This window comes from Eptesicus fuscus, chromosome 15 (genome assembly GCF_027574615.1).
Source record: "Eptesicus fuscus isolate TK198812 chromosome 15, DD_ASM_mEF_20220401, whole genome shotgun sequence".
Lineage (NCBI taxonomy): Eukaryota > Metazoa > Chordata > Mammalia > Chiroptera > Vespertilionidae > Eptesicus > Eptesicus fuscus.
The window spans coordinates 54,189,102-54,204,242 of NC_072487.1; the positions used below are offsets into that span (position 1 = coordinate 54,189,102).

At 44.6% G+C, this 15,141-nt stretch overlaps 1 protein-coding gene and 1 long non-coding RNA gene across 5 annotated transcripts in view; one reads left to right on the plus strand and one right to left on the minus strand.

Annotated features, from left to right (window-relative positions):
• LOC114231724 (uncharacterized) overlaps window positions 1–5,578 on the minus strand; it is a 30,905-nt gene extending 25,327 nt beyond the window's left edge. For 2 of the 4 annotated variants that reach the window (XR_008558351.1, XR_008558352.1), the window contains exon 1: window positions 5,478–5,578. This is a non-coding gene — a long non-coding RNA (uncharacterized LOC114231724). Of the gene's footprint in view, window positions 1–4,476; window positions 4,617–5,477 lie in introns of those variants that run through there. The other 2 variants (XR_008558353.1, XR_008558350.1) reach the window with 1 other exon arrangement.
• A 75-nt stretch (window positions 5,579–5,653) lies between these two features.
• Window positions 5,654–15,141, plus strand: part of STX17 (syntaxin 17) — a 44,940-nt gene continuing 35,452 nt past the window's right edge. Inside the window, exons 1-2 of the mRNA XM_008141862.3 lie at window positions 5,654–5,685; window positions 12,929–13,109. Coding sequence (XP_008140084.1) covers window positions 12,987–13,109 — 123 coding nt within the window. The 5' untranslated portion in view covers window positions 5,654–5,685; window positions 12,929–12,986. The remainder of the gene's footprint in view (window positions 5,686–12,928; window positions 13,110–15,141) is intronic.

Genomic DNA, 15,141 nt, shown 5'->3' on the forward strand with positions numbered 1-15,141 from the left:
GTATACCAATTATACTTCTTTTTAAACTTTTTTTAGTAATTATTCTTGAGTTTATAATACATATTTCCAACTAATCTAAGTCTACTTTACAGGTGGTATAAGTACCTTAGAACAGAGTATTCCCAACTCCTCCCTCCTATCCCTTAAAACATTGCTACTATTTATTTTATCCAATACATTGTAACTATTATTACTTTGAACTGTTATCTATTAGATCAATTAAGAATAAGAAATAAAATATTTTATTTCAACTTCATTTATTCCTTCTGTTGGGCTCTTCCTTTATGTAGATCCAAATTTATGATCTATATTATTTTCCTTCTCTCTGAAAAACTTATTTTAACACTAGAGGCCTGGTGCACGAAATTCGTGCACGGGGGGGGTGGGGGTCTCTTCAGCCCAGCCTGCACTCTCTCCAATCCAGGACATCCCTCTCATGATCCAGGACCACTGGCACCTAACTGCTCACCTGCCTGCCTGCCTGCCTGATTGCCCCTAACTGCCCCCCCTGCTGACCTGGTCACCCCCAACTGCCCTCCCTGCCGGCGTAGTCGCCCCCAACTGCTCCCCCCCCTCCGCTGACCTGGTCACCCCTAACTGTCCCCCCCAAGGCTTGGTCACCACTTAGTGCCCCCCCTTCCAGCCTGGTCACCCCTTACTGCCCCCCTTGCTGGCGTGGTCGCTCTCAACTGCCCCCCCCCACAAGCCTGGTCACCTCTCACTAAGCCCCCTGCCGGCCTGGTTGCCCCACGCAGCCTGCTGCTTGGTCATTTGGTCGCCCCTCACTGCTCCCCCCCTGCCAGCCTGGTCGCCCCAACTGCCACCCCTGTGGGCTTGGTCACCCCACACAGCCTGCTATTCGATCATTTTGTCACCGTTCACTAACCCCCCTGCCGGCCTGGTCACCCCACACAGCCTGCTGCTCAGTCGTTTGGTCGCCCCTCACTAACCCCCCTGCCGGCCTGGTCACCCCACGCAGCCTGCTGCTCAGTCATTTGTTCGCCCCTCATTAACCCCCCTCCTGGCCTGGTTGCCCCACACAGTCTGCTGCTCAGTCGTTTGGTAGCCCCTCACTGCTCCCCCCCACCAGCCTGGTCATCCCCAACTGCCCCCCCGTGGGCCTGGTCACCCCAAGCAGCTTGCTGTTTGGTCATTTTGTCACCCCTCACTAACCCCCCTGCCGGCCTGGTCGCCACATGCAGCCTGTTCAGTCATCCATTCGGTTGTTTTGGATGCAACGGTCGCTTAGCCTTTTATATATATTGATTTCTTACAGAGCAGGTCTGCTGAAAATAAATTCCCTCTTTTTTTTCTTTATTGTTCCTTGACTTTTTTTGTTTATTGTTTAAAGTATTGTTCCTTGACTTTTTAAAAAATATATATTTTATTGATTTTTTACAGAGAGGAAGGGAGAGGATAGAGAGTTAGAAACATTGATGAGAGAGAAACATCGATCAGCTGCCTCCTGCACACCTCCTACTGGGGATGTGTCTGCAACCAATGTACATGCTCTTGACCGGAATCGAACCTGGGACCTCTCAGTCCACAGGCCGACGCTCTATCCACTGAGCCAAACAAGTTAGGGCATTCCTTGACTTTTAAAGGATAATTTTTCTAGATAACAAATTTGAAGTTTGTATTTTGTTGTTTTTCCCAACACTTTAAATATGTCACTCCACTCTCTTCTTGCTTGCATGGTCTCTGATGAGAATATTTATGTAATTCTTATCATTCCTCTATAGGTAAGGCGTTTTTCCTTCTGGCTTCTTTCAAGATTTTTGAGTTTGAAAACAATATATATAGTTATAGATTTGGGGGCATTTATCTTGCCTGGTTTTCAATGAGCTTCCTGCATCTGTGGTTTGGGGTCTGTCATTAATTTTGGAAAATTCTCAGGCATTATTGCTTAAAATATTTCTTGTGTTCCATTCTTTTTCTCCTCTCCTTCTGGTATTTCAACTACATATACGTTACATCTTTTGAAATTGTCTCACACTTCTTACATATTCTATTCTGTGTGTTTTTTCCTTTGCATTTCAATTTGGGAATTTTCTATTGATGTATCTCAAACTCACTGATTCTTTCCTTGGGACCATATCTAGTCTATTGACAAGTCCATCAAAAGCATTCTTCATTTTCATTACTGTTTTTCATTCCTAATATTTCCTTTTGATGCTTTCTTTTTTCTTTTCTAAAAAATTTATCTTTATTGTTAAAAGTATTACAAATGTCCTCCTGCTTCCCCCACCTTTCTTAGAGTTTCCACCTCTCTGCTTACATTACCCACTTGCTCTGCATGTTGTTAACTTTTTCCTTTAGACCCCTTGACATATAAATCATAGTTATTTAAAATTCCCTGTCTGATAATTACAAAAGCTATGCCATAGCCAAATCTGATCCTTGCTTTGTTTATATATGTGTGTGTGTGTGTGTGTGTGTGTGTGTGTGTGTGTGTGTATACATATTGATTTCAGGGAGGAAGGGAAAGGGAGAGGGAAATAGAAACATCAATGATGATAGAGAAGCATTGATCGACTGCCTCCTGCATGCCCCCTACTGGGGATCAAGCCCATAACCTGGACATGTGCCCTTGACCTGAATCGAACTGGGGACCTTTCAGTCCACAGACCAACGCTCTATCCACTGAGCCAAACCAGCTAGGGCCTTGCTTTGTTTCTTTAGACTACATTTTTACTTGCCTGTTAATAGTGTTATCAGTGAAGAACTCTCCGTGTCCCCACCTGTGGCCAGTGGAAGTGGGCTTCTTGCAGTGTCATAAGAAAAGGAATTTTCTGAGACTTGCATAGGAAAATGAGTGACATTTATTTGTGTGGAATTAAATTCCTGAGTTTCCAAGGTTCGCTCTCCCTCCATCCTGCCATGGAAGAAGTCCAGCTGTGTTATCAGCAGAGCTAGGATGAAAGGTGTTGCCCATTCCATATTTGCACAGTCCAGTCCAGTATCAGGCTAGCTTAACTTATGTTCCCAGCTGCAGCCCAGTAGGTGTGGGGTCCACATGGCCATGGGCCATGCAGATTCCAGGGCCCCATAGCTATGGAGGTAACATGGGTGAGTGCAAGGAAGCAGGAGCAAAGCCGGAGGAATAAGAGAGAGAGAATCCCTTTGTCTGGGGATTTTAACCTTCTAAGATTTCGTGAGCTTGCAGTGGCTCCACCCTCTCTAGCCAATTATCTTTGTTCCAGGTTAGACTGACAAGCACCTTCCCTACTTCACTCCAACTTTACTGAGCATGTATCAGTCTTCCCCTTTGTCGGGTCCCTTCCTCCAGTGATCTGCAGGGAATGGACCAGTGGTTCCCTGGGGAGTGTGAAATTGCAGCTTCCTGGTGAAGTTCCCCAGATGGTCATGCTTATAAAGTCTGGCCTTCCCTTTGCTCCTTATGATCCTTATATAATAAAAGGCTAATATGCAAATTGACCAAATGGCAGAATGACCAGTCGCTATGATGCGCACTGACCACCAGGGGGCAGACACTCAATGCAGGAGCTGCCCCCTGGTGGTCAGTGCACTCCCACAGGGGGAGCACCGCTCAGACAGAATCCCTGAGCTATGTTCATGGCTGGCGAATACAGCCCGCGTCTGTGGCAGGGCTAAGGATGTCCAAATGACAGCTTAGGCCCACTCCCCGTGGACATCCCCCGAGGGCTCCTGGACTGTGAGAGGGCACAGGTCGGGCTGAGGGACCCCCCGAGTGCATGAATTTCGTGCACCGGGCCTCTAGTTATTAATAACTAGCTACTTACAACAGTAACAATAGGCCTTGTAATTTTTGTTTAAAATCCAGATATAATGTATATGGGAACAGAGGTGAATTGGCTTTTAAGGTCAGGTTTTATGTTAATCTGTTTAGGGTCTGTGTTTAATGTTTGCCACACAGGTAGATATCAGAGGCTTCAATTTCCTTCAGAGTCTTTCTTTTCTTTGGATTTTCCTAAAATCTTTGGATTTTCACCCTGCAGATCTTTCAACTGTAACCCAGTTATTTTACTGGAGCCCTGTGGATGTGATGGGAAGGTGAAGGGTGAGGGGCAGCATTCTATAATCTTGTTTCAGTCTTTAGTGGGCCTGTGTCCTTGGGCTGTGACCTTCACAAGTATTTCTTATCCTTTCCCCCATTGGGAGAAACAGGAAAACTAGGAGGGGCTGGATTTGGGTAATGCCCCCTCCAAAAAAAAAAAAAAAAATCTCTGGCTAAGTCTTTTTCCCTGCTGAGTAGGCCTTTATTATGGAAGAAGACTGGGTATATTTAAGAAATGGTTTCTTTTCTTCTCCTCTGCCAGAAACATGAGGGTTTTTTTTCACTGTCTCTTCACCTTGAGAATCTGGTGAGGTTCCTGGAGGGAAATCCATGGACATGTCCCCCTAAGACTACAGCTCCCAGGAGTTTCTCACTAACACACTAGTCCACACTCAACCTCTGATAACTTGTCAAAGTTACTGTTTAAATGTTCTTACCAGCTTAAGGCTCCAGGGGCTTCTGTTGCGGGGAAGCTGATCGTGGCTGTAATTCTCTGTATTTGTCTGTCTCTCCTGATTCTTGGGGGAAGTTTGCCCTGCAATCTCAATTCTCTGATGACTCCAAGAAAAGTAATAGGTTTTCAGTTTGTTCAGCTTTTTTTTTTTTTTTTTTTTTTGGTAAGAATATGAGTGACAATTTTCAAGTTCTTTGCTTAGATTTTTAAATTTATTTTAGAAATTGCCTTTCAAGGCTTTCTTAATGTTCCTTGATCTACAAATTCTACCTCTACACCCACTCCACTGGAGGACTCTAAGAACTAAGTTTCCTTTATGACTTGTGAGGACAATATCATTAGTGAATAGATTCTAACTAAGCAAGTCATCTTAATATTCACAAACACATATATAAAAAAAGGCTGGGTGTGGAAGTTAGGCCATCACCTATAACCTGGACCTGGCTTCAAAGCCAGCCATCTGCTTGTTCATTGATGGCAGCTGGTATAACAGGAAGAACTTGGGAAAGAAATTAGCAAACCCAGCTGAAGTTCACACTCTGTCATTAACTGGGTGAATTGCAGTGAGTCACTTAACGCTTTTTGTTGAGCCTCAGTATCACTAGCTATAAAATTGGAATAAGGTCATTGGCATTAAGGCCTCCACCAGTTTTGGGGGGAGATCACACCTTATCTGAGCTTCAATTTCTGCGCCTGTTACAATGAAGTCTTGTGCCCTCTTCACCTCACAGTTGTTGTGGGTTTTTTTGTTTGTTTGTTTTTTTTGCGGGGGGGGAGGGGGGGCGGGGGCGAGAGGGAGAAAGCACAACTTTTCTGAGCTTCAATTTCTAAGAACACCCGGCCAGCCCGCCAATAAAATTCCTGGAAAAAACAGAGGAAAAGGAACAGAACATTTTTGCAAAATGCAGAAGGCTATACAAATGTGAATTGTCTCATATTGAAAACACAACAAACTGACTTAAAAGGCGTTGATGTGTCTCTTACCTTCTGGTACCAGTATTACTACCCCATTGCAGAAATCAAGACCACTTTTGAAAAAAAAATTTCGCCCGCCCCGCTGGCCACAAGCCCGCAAGGCTGGGACAGGGCGGTGGGGGCGTGGCCTAGCCGGCCTGCCCAACGCGACGCCCCGCCCCGTTGCGCCCGCGCCTGCGCCGTGCGCACCGACCGCTCTCGAGCGCCCGGGTGGGAGGTAAGGGGCTCGTGGGAGGCCGCCTTAGGGGCGTCAGGCTCTGATCCTCAGGGTGGGCTGGGCGCGCGGGAGAGGCGCCCCACGAAAGCCGGGCTTCCTGTCGTAAATGCCAGCGTCGTGGGGACTCCTCCCGGCTCCAAGAAGTGGCGGTTTCGTTTTTAGAAGCACTCCTCGGAGCGGGGGTAGAGAGGCGGCCGACGGGACGAGTGTGACGGCCTCCCGAGGTCGGGGGGGTGGAAAAGTTCCCGGCGTCTGCTCTGCCCGTGACGCACTGTGGGCGCCAGGGTCCCCGGCGCCTCGGACCCGAGACCGGCCCGCGCATCCGTTCCCTGGTGGGGGGCGTGCGGTGTGTTGGCCCAGGTGCGCCGTGGGCGACGCTGCGAGGGGTGACGCGAGGCTCGGGGTGCTGAGGGGAGGGCCAGGTGCGAGCGGTCGGAGCCTCCTGTCAGCCCGACCGGGAGGTGTTGCACTTGAAGGTCCCCCTTTTGCACCTTCGGGATCCGAGGCTCCGAGAGGAGACCCTACGGTAGGACCCAAGGCCTTGACTTTCCAAATTCGGTGCACCGTCCCCCAGGCAGAAACTCGGGGCGACGTGCCTGCGGAATTTCGGGGCCACCAATGGAGGGGGCATCTGGGCTGCTGGAAGGTCACTCTTGAGAGGGTGGGGCGGTGTTCCAGAGATTTTGGATTTTTTGTGTGTGTTTTTTTTCTTTTTCTTTTTTTTCCTGAGAAATGGGGCTTTTAGATATAAATAATCTTTTAAGTGATTTAGTTGACTCCCGGCGCTCTTTCCTCGTGGGAAGCATGAGCATCATGGTACTCAGAGCTGATGTAGTTGAGTGCTGAATGGTCAAGTTTGTAGCGCCTGGAAACCCCTCCCCCGTAGGGTTTGTGCCGTGACAAGGTTGCAGTTCTTTGGCTTCTAAATGTTTGCCCTGTTTATGTAAAACATCAGTTTACTTAAAAAAAAAAAAAATATATATATATATATATATATATATATATACACACACACACACACACATAATATATATGTATGTATATGTATATATGTGTGTGTGTGTGTATATATATATATATATATATATATATATGTTTAAAAGCCCCTTTAAAAAAAAGACTTTATTTTGACATAATTTTACAAATATAGAAAAGCTACAAAAAATAATACAGAGTCCTCTATAGCTCACTTTAATGTTAACACCTGTATAACTGGTACACTGATCAAAAGTAAGACATTAACATAGGCCCAATTCTATACCAATTTTCTTCAAATTGCCATCATTTTTTACACTCAGGACCTTTTTCTGTACCAGGAACCAATTGAAGGCCCCACATTGCATTTAGTTGGCATGGCTCCTTAGGCTCCTCCAATCTGTGACAGCTCCGTCTTTTTCTGTCTTTCGTGATCTTGATGCTTTAGAAGAATGCGGGTCAGTTATTTTGTCAGTTGGGTTTTGCCTGAATTTTTCTCATGGTTAAGGTTGTGCATTTTTGTTGATACCACAGAAGCATATGGGCCCTTCTCGGTTAATCATTTATGATGTAAGACACTGCATTTTATATTACTTTCGATCGTTTAGTTAAGGTTGTGTCTGCTGGAATTCTCTAATGTAAAGCTACTATGTGCTTTGCATAGGGAACTTTGTAAACAACTGATATCCTGGGAGAGAACTTGGAAACTATACAAACATCCTGTTTCTCCTCAAACTTTCACTTTCTGATTTTAGCATCCATCAGTGGATCTTGCCTTCAGTAATTATTATTGTAGTGGTATGATGGTGACTTTGTTTCCCTCACTTCTTCATTTATTAATTTAAGTTCTTCTTAAGGAAAAGCTGCCCTTCCCATTTATTTATGTGATATTGTTATTTATTAGTATCGGTATGGATTCATTTGTTTTTCTGTTGTTTATTCTACACTGTTGTCATTTATTTTAGGCTCAAATTGTTCCAGCTTTGGCCTTTGGGAGTTTTTTCAGTTGCTTCTTGTGCCCTTTCGACAAATCTCGACCCTTTTTTTTTTTTTTTTGAGAATTTCTGGCACCTTAAGATGCTCTAGGCTTATCTTGCCCCAGCCCTGGAATCAACCACTTCTCCAAGGGTCCCTGGTTTTTTGTTTATTTGTTTTTTAGAGTGTTACTTACACACCAAGATCTAGATTAGGCAATAGGAATGCTCATTGCTACTGGGGTATCATTACTTGTAGTGCCTGGCATAAACACACACACACACACACACACACACACACACACACACACACGTAAGCTGTTTATATATGGAGATACATATACAGTATGGATATATATATATGTATATATATAAATCTACACATATATCCAGGCATAAACAAAAATTTATATTTGTATATATAGACATCTGTGTATATATATCTGTATATACTATTTATATATATATTTTATAAAAACAAAAGTTTATTCTGATACCTCTGATTCTAATCTAACACCACAGGATTCATTCTGTTCTCACCCCTTACTTGTAATTTCTTTCTTTGACAGTAAGAAATCTGGTTTTCATATTCTACAAAATATTTTATTTGTTCAATTCTAGTAGATACATAATTTCAGTATTTCTAACATTAATGTTAGACAAATAGTTGATAATTTATAAGTCTATTATATGTTACATATAATACGAAAAACATACCTAATAGTAAAACCAACATTTCACATGAGCTGGCATTTCATGAAAGAAGACATGCAAATGGCTGGTACCATGGTCGGCAAACTGCGGCTCGCGAGCCACATGCGGCTCTTTGGCCCCTTGAGTGTGGCTCTTCCACAAAATACCACGGCCTGGGCGAGTCTATTTTGAAGAAGTGGCGTTAGAAGAAGTTAAGTTTAAAAAATTTGGCTCTCAAAAGAAATTTCAATCGTTGTACTGTTGATATTTGGCTCTGTTGACTAATGAGTTTGCCGACCACTGGGCTAGTAAATCAATCCCGTTAGTAGTTTAAGAATCTATATATATAAAAGTCTAAGTGACCTTTCTGACCTAACTACCAAAATGACCGAATGACGGGTTGAGCAGTCACTATGGTGCACACTGACCACCAGGGGGCAGATGCTCAATGTAGGAGCTGCCCCCTGGTGGTCAGTGTGCTCCCACAGCCAACCTCCTGCGGCCAGCCAACCTCCCGTGGTCCTTCCCCTGGGCAGCCCTGATCACTGGCCAGGCCTAGGGACCCCACCTGTGCACAAATTTGTGCACCGGGCCTCTAGTGGAAAAATAAAACAAGAATGAGACACCATTTTTGTGACCAGTTAAATGTCTAAGAAGAATGATAATAGCAAATATTAAATCAATAAATGGGCATTTTGATGTGTTGCTAGTGGGAATGTCAATAGGCACAACTTCCTATCAAACATTCTAAAAAATGTGTATACCTACTAATTCTCTTTCAAGGTATTTAACTTAAAGATATAACTATAGATGGTATTTTGGTTTATTTGTAAGGAGGGTAATTACACTGTGGCATCTATACTAATAAAAGGGTAATATGCTAATTAGACTGGGTTGACTGGCCATCTTCCAGACATCCAATTTCCTTCCGGACAAAGCCATGGTGGTGGGGCTGAGGCAGAGGCAGTTAGGGATGACCAGGCCAGCAGGGAAGGGCAATTGGGGGCAAGATCAGGCCAACAGGAGAGGGCAGCTGGGGGCGAGATCAGGCTGGCAAGGGAGGGCAGTTAGGGGTGATCAGGCAGGCAGAGGCAATTAGGGGCGGTCAGGCCAGCAGGCAGAGAGGTTAGGGGCAATCAGGCAGGCAGAGGGGGGCAAGAAGGGGCGATCAGGCTGGCAGACAGAGGGGTTAGGGGCGATCAAGCAGGCAGGCAGGCAGGCGAGTGGTTAGGAGCCAGTTGTTTGAGATTGTGAGAAGGATGTACGACTGCCAGTTTACTGGCAGTTGGACATCCCCCGAGGGGTCCCAGGTTGGAGAGGGTACAGGCTGGGCTGAGTACTCCCCTCTCTGTGCACGAATTTTGTGCACCAGGCCTCTAGTAGTTTATAATGGTGGTAAATTAGAAACAACCTATATAGCCAACTATCAATGATTAGTTAAATTATAGAACATCTATGCCAAGTAATACCATGTGTTATAAAAAGATGCATTGTAGCCCTGGCCAGTGTAACTCGGTTGGAGTGTCATCTCATACACCAAAGGGTGGCAGGTTCAATCCCCAGGCAGGGCACATACCCAGGTTGTCGGTTCAATCCCGAGTTAGGATGAGTGTGGGAGGCAACCAATCGATGTCTCTCTCTCACAATGTCTTTTTCTCTCTTCCCTCCCTCCCTAAAATCAATTAAAAAACAGAAACAAAAATCAAATCCTCTGGTGAGAATTAATAATAAATGCATTGTAGAAAAATAATAATTTTAATGGAAACATTTTTATTATATGTAATCAGGTTATTTAAAATAGACCCTTTCTTTAAACCCTTTCTTTATTCATTTATTTACCCAGTAACAGTATACTTTATTATATTGATTGTTCTTTGCCATTCCACTCCCTTGAGTTTATTTTCTTTATTGTTAAAGTATGCACTTTAGTAGTTCTTTTAATAATGGGCTTGGTAATGAACTCAGTCTTCATATATCTGATAATTATTATTTTGCCTTCACTTCTAAATAACAATTTCTTTGGGTATATACCAACTCCCTTAGCACTTTGAAGATATTCCTGTCTTTTGATATCCTGCTTTGATGAAAAGTTTGCTGTTTTTATTGGTTTAGTTTATCTTTTATCTTTGATTTGCTTTTTAAGATTTTTCTCTTTGTCCTTGATGTTCTGCAATTTCTCTTCCATGTGTTCAGGTAAATTTTTTTTTTCTGTTTATGCTACTTGGGGTTTATGTGCATCTTCAGTTTGAGGTCCTACATTCTAATTCTCAGCATATTCTCTCTGAATAATGAATGCCTCTTCACCACTTTACTCTTTCCTTCTGGGACTCCTCTTTGTTGTTGAGCTTCTCATTTATCCTTTAGGTCCCTAATTTTCTGTTATATTTTGTACCTCTTTATTCCTCTGTGTTCTGACTGATATCTTTAGCTACAGTGTTGAGTAAAAATTTTAAAGTAGACTTTTTACTTGGTTTATTTTTAGACTGGCCTGTTACTGTTTCATAACATCTAATTTTAAAAAAAGATTATATTCTTTCCTTTTTACCTTTGAATATTTTTAATGTACCTACTTTAATTTTCTTTTTAGATTGCTTTATCATTTCTAGTCCATTAGGGAATTTTTCTGTGTTGTTGTGTTTGAGGACTAACTCTTTTGGCAGTTAACTTCTCCATGTGTCTCCAATTCCCACTCACTACTATAGGACTCATTATTGGTGTCTAGAGATTTTCCTTTTTTTGCTTTTGAACTTAGATCAAACATTACATTCAAATTACAAGTAAATAAGGTAGTCTATATAACCAACACTTCAAAATTTTCAACTGTGAAAGAAAGAGAAACAGAACATTACTGAGAATAATGGTTCTTAATGTTTCTGGAGTGATAGATCTCTTTGATAATCTCATGAAAGCAATGGATTCTGTCCTTCAAAATAACTCAAAATACATACACAATTTTTCATAAAGATTCAGTGATTCCACAAAGTCTTTTTGTGAACCCTTATCTCTGTGGACCCTGGTCTAAGACATAATAACCCAATGGAATTAACATGGGTAATTACAATTTTTTTTAAATATGGAAGAGGTTGTGGCTAATGAGATGGCATGGAACTGTGGTGCATAACAATGGTTTTAAAGCTTGGTTAAGCAGTGGAGCCCTTTATTTATATAAAATCTAATAAATTCAAGTTTGTGAAATAGACATAAGTAAATTTTCTCCAATTGGAGTAGGTGTGGGATCCTGGAGCCTGCTCACTTGCCAATCCTTACTCTCTTCTACCCTGTCCTCAAATGCATACACTTGGACTTTGTGGAATACTGGTAGTAACCTCTTGTGAATTAGAAAGAGCATTTGATTGTATTCCAAGGAATCCTGGGTTCTTATTCCAGCTGTGTCACTAATTTTTTGGTATTGGTTGTAGACAATGCTAATCACTGTAAGAAAGGGAAGAGGCAATTAAAGGACATTGATGAGAAGAGTTATATACTTTGTTATAGTATACTAGAGGCCCCAGTGCACGAAGTTTGTGCATGGGCGGGGGAGGGGGCGCTCAGCCCAGCCTGTAACCTCTCCAATCCAGGACCCCTCAGGGGATGTCCGACTGCCAATTTAGGCCCAATCCCAGGGATTGGACATTCCTCTCACAATCCGGGACTGCTGGCTCCTAACTGCTTACCTGCCTGCCTGCCTGATCACCCCTAACAGTCCCCCCTGCTGGCCTTGTTGCCCCCAACTGCCCGCCCCCCCGCTAGCCTGGTCGCCCCCAACTTACCCCACTCCCGTCGGCCTGGTTGCTCCCAATTGCCCCCCTGCCAGCTTGGTCACCCCCAATTGCCCCCCTGCCAGCCTGGCTGCCCCCAACTGCCCTCTCCCACCAGCCTGGTCGCCCCCAACTTCCCCCCTGCCAGCCTGGTTGCCCCACGCAGCCTGCTGTTAAGTCGTTTGGTCGTCCCTCACTAACCCCCGTCGCCTCATGCAGCCTGTGTTCGGTTGTCCATCCAGTTGTTTCTGTCGTGACTTTTTATATATTAGGATAATTACATAGGTACATTATGAAGACATTAAAATGAAGTTTAATACACGCAGAAATGTTAAAAATAAAATATTTTCCTCCAGTTGTACCACTTGACACCTTTTCCAAAAAGGTTATTCAATGTCCAAGATACATTGAGAAATGTAAACTTGGGCAGTATACTCCTAGTTTTTAAAAGAAGGTATTTACATACATATATACATATACATATACGTGTGTGTGTGTGTGTGTGTGTGTGTGTGTGTGTGATGTGCACCATGGTTCCATGCCATTTCATTTTTTTAAGACCTGAAAGACATACATCAAAATAGAAGGAGTAGATGATGGGGGGGAGGGAGTAATTCATTATGGGTGAGCAAATAATTATTGATTTTATTTTATTTTTATATTTTCTAAACATTCTAAAGGAAGTATACATTACTTTTGATCAGAGAAAAAGCTTTTCAAATAAAAGGTTTCTTGAAAAAAGTCACTGAAGTTCATCATTAAGTTGAATATGCATTTAGAATAAATTATAAAATTACCTAATAGAAACACATTTGAAAACATTCTTAAATATTTTCCTTTTAGGTTTTTCTATATGAGTAGAGAAGACAGTTGTTGCAAGTAGAAGACAACATTTTTTAGGATGTCTGAAGATGAAGAAAAAGTGAAATTACGCCGTCTTGAACCAGCTATCCAGAAATTCATTAAAATAGTAATCCCCACAGACCTGGAGAGGTTAAGAAAGCACCAGATAAATATTGAGAAGGTAAGTTTTTCTATTTCTACCACAAAAAATCATGTACATATTCAGATTTATATTTGTTGTACATTTTAATTCAGAATATTAAATAAGCTTTGCTGAAACATCTCGCTTCTATTGATTTAGCAACATTCTTTCATCTGTGCTTTTGTTGTTGTTGTTGTTCTGCAAATACCCCTCTTATATTATTCATTTTTTAGGAAGGGATATAAGAATAAGATCTGCATCTTTTTAGTTGTACATACTGACATATTAAGCAGTTAATTAAAATACAAACAATTTGATAATGCACTAAAATGTGAAGGTGGCAAACTTTGGCTGAGGGGCTTACCTTAATTTTATTCATCCGATGGCAAATTTTTTGAACCTTGAATGTGTGTCTATCAGTAACTCCTAATCTCTTCAGATGCATTAAAGAGGCAAATCATTATGTGATATGAGGGAATTTCCCAACTTCACTGCTTTGAGAAAAGCCCCAAATTCAGAAATATAGCCTAGAGGACAGTGATGGGCAACCTTTTGAGCTTGGTGTGTCAAACTTCGCCAAAAAGTAACTGAGCATAACTCGGGTAGTGTGTCACTTTGAGGAAAAAACATTATTTCGCAAATGTTTCATCCTCTGCATGTGGCCGCGTGTCATCAGAAATGGCTACGCGTGTCAGTGCTGACACGCGTGTCATAGGTTCGCCATCACTGGTTTAGGAGATAAGTAGAGGGAAGAACTAGTCTCAGGGACTATGGTGGAGGTTGCATAGAACCTGGACTGGCCGGGGTCTGGTGGAATGATTGTGGTATTTATGGGAACATCAAGTTTATTCAGTACTGAGCATTGATTTTTTTTTTAAATTTCTTTATTGATTAAGGTGTCACATATTTGTCCTCATCCCCCCATTCCCATCCCACACCCCTCCCCACGGATGCCCCCACCCCCCTGTTGTCCTTAACCATTGGTTAGGCTCGTATGCATGCACACAAGTCCTTTGGTTGATCTCTCCCCCCTCCTCCCACTCTCCCCTACCCTCTCTCTGAGGCCCGACAGTTGGATCGATGCCTCCTTGTTTCTGGTTCTGTTCTTGTTCATCATTCTATGTTGTTCATCATTTCCCCTAGATGAGTAAGATCATGTGTTACTAGAAATCCTACATTATAATAGAGAAACATGCAAATTGACCGCACCTCCGCTATGCCCATGATTGGGCCTGCCAGAGGCTGGGGGCGGGACTCCGGGTGGCCTAACTGGCCATTGAGAAAACCAAGATGGCGGCGCCAAATCCTCTTAGTTCCGGGGGTCCTGGTGAGTGATGGCAACACTAGAGGGGCATGGTATGCACAGCCAGCAGCCTCCCGGGGGTCCCGGGACCCATCGCGACCCAGGGGGGCGTGGCCGGGCACGGCCAGCAGCCTCCCTGTGGTGCCGGGACCCATCGCGACCCGGGGGGGCGTGGCCGGGCACGGCCAGCAGCCTCCCAGGGGTCCCGGGACCCATCGCGACCAAGGGGGGCGTGGCCGGGCACGGCCAGCAGCCTCCCGGGGGTCCCAGGTTCAATGGCGACCCGGGGGGGCGTGGCCGGGCACGGCCAGCAGCCTCCAGGGGGGCCCGGGACCCATCGCGACCGGGGTGGGCGTGGCCGGGCATGGCCAGCAGCCTCCCGGGGGTCCCAGGTTCAATGGCGACCCGGGGGGGCGTGGCCGGGCACGGCCAGCAGCCTCCCGGGGGTCCCAGGTTCAATGGCGACCCGGGGGGGCGTGGCCGGGCACGGCCAGCAGCCTCCCCGGGGTCCCAGGTTCAATGGCGACCCGGGGGGGCGTGGCCGGGCACGGCCAGCAGCCTCCCGGGGGTCCCAGGTTCAATGGCGACCCGGGGGGCGTGGCCGGGCACGGCCAGCAGCCTCCAGGGGGGCCCGGGACCCATCGTGACCCGGGGGGGCGTGGCCGGGCACGGCCAGCAGCCTCCCGGGGGTCCCAGGTTCAATGGCGACCCGGGGGGGCGTGGCCGGGCACGGCCAGCAGCCTCCCGGGGGTCCCAGGTTCAATGGCG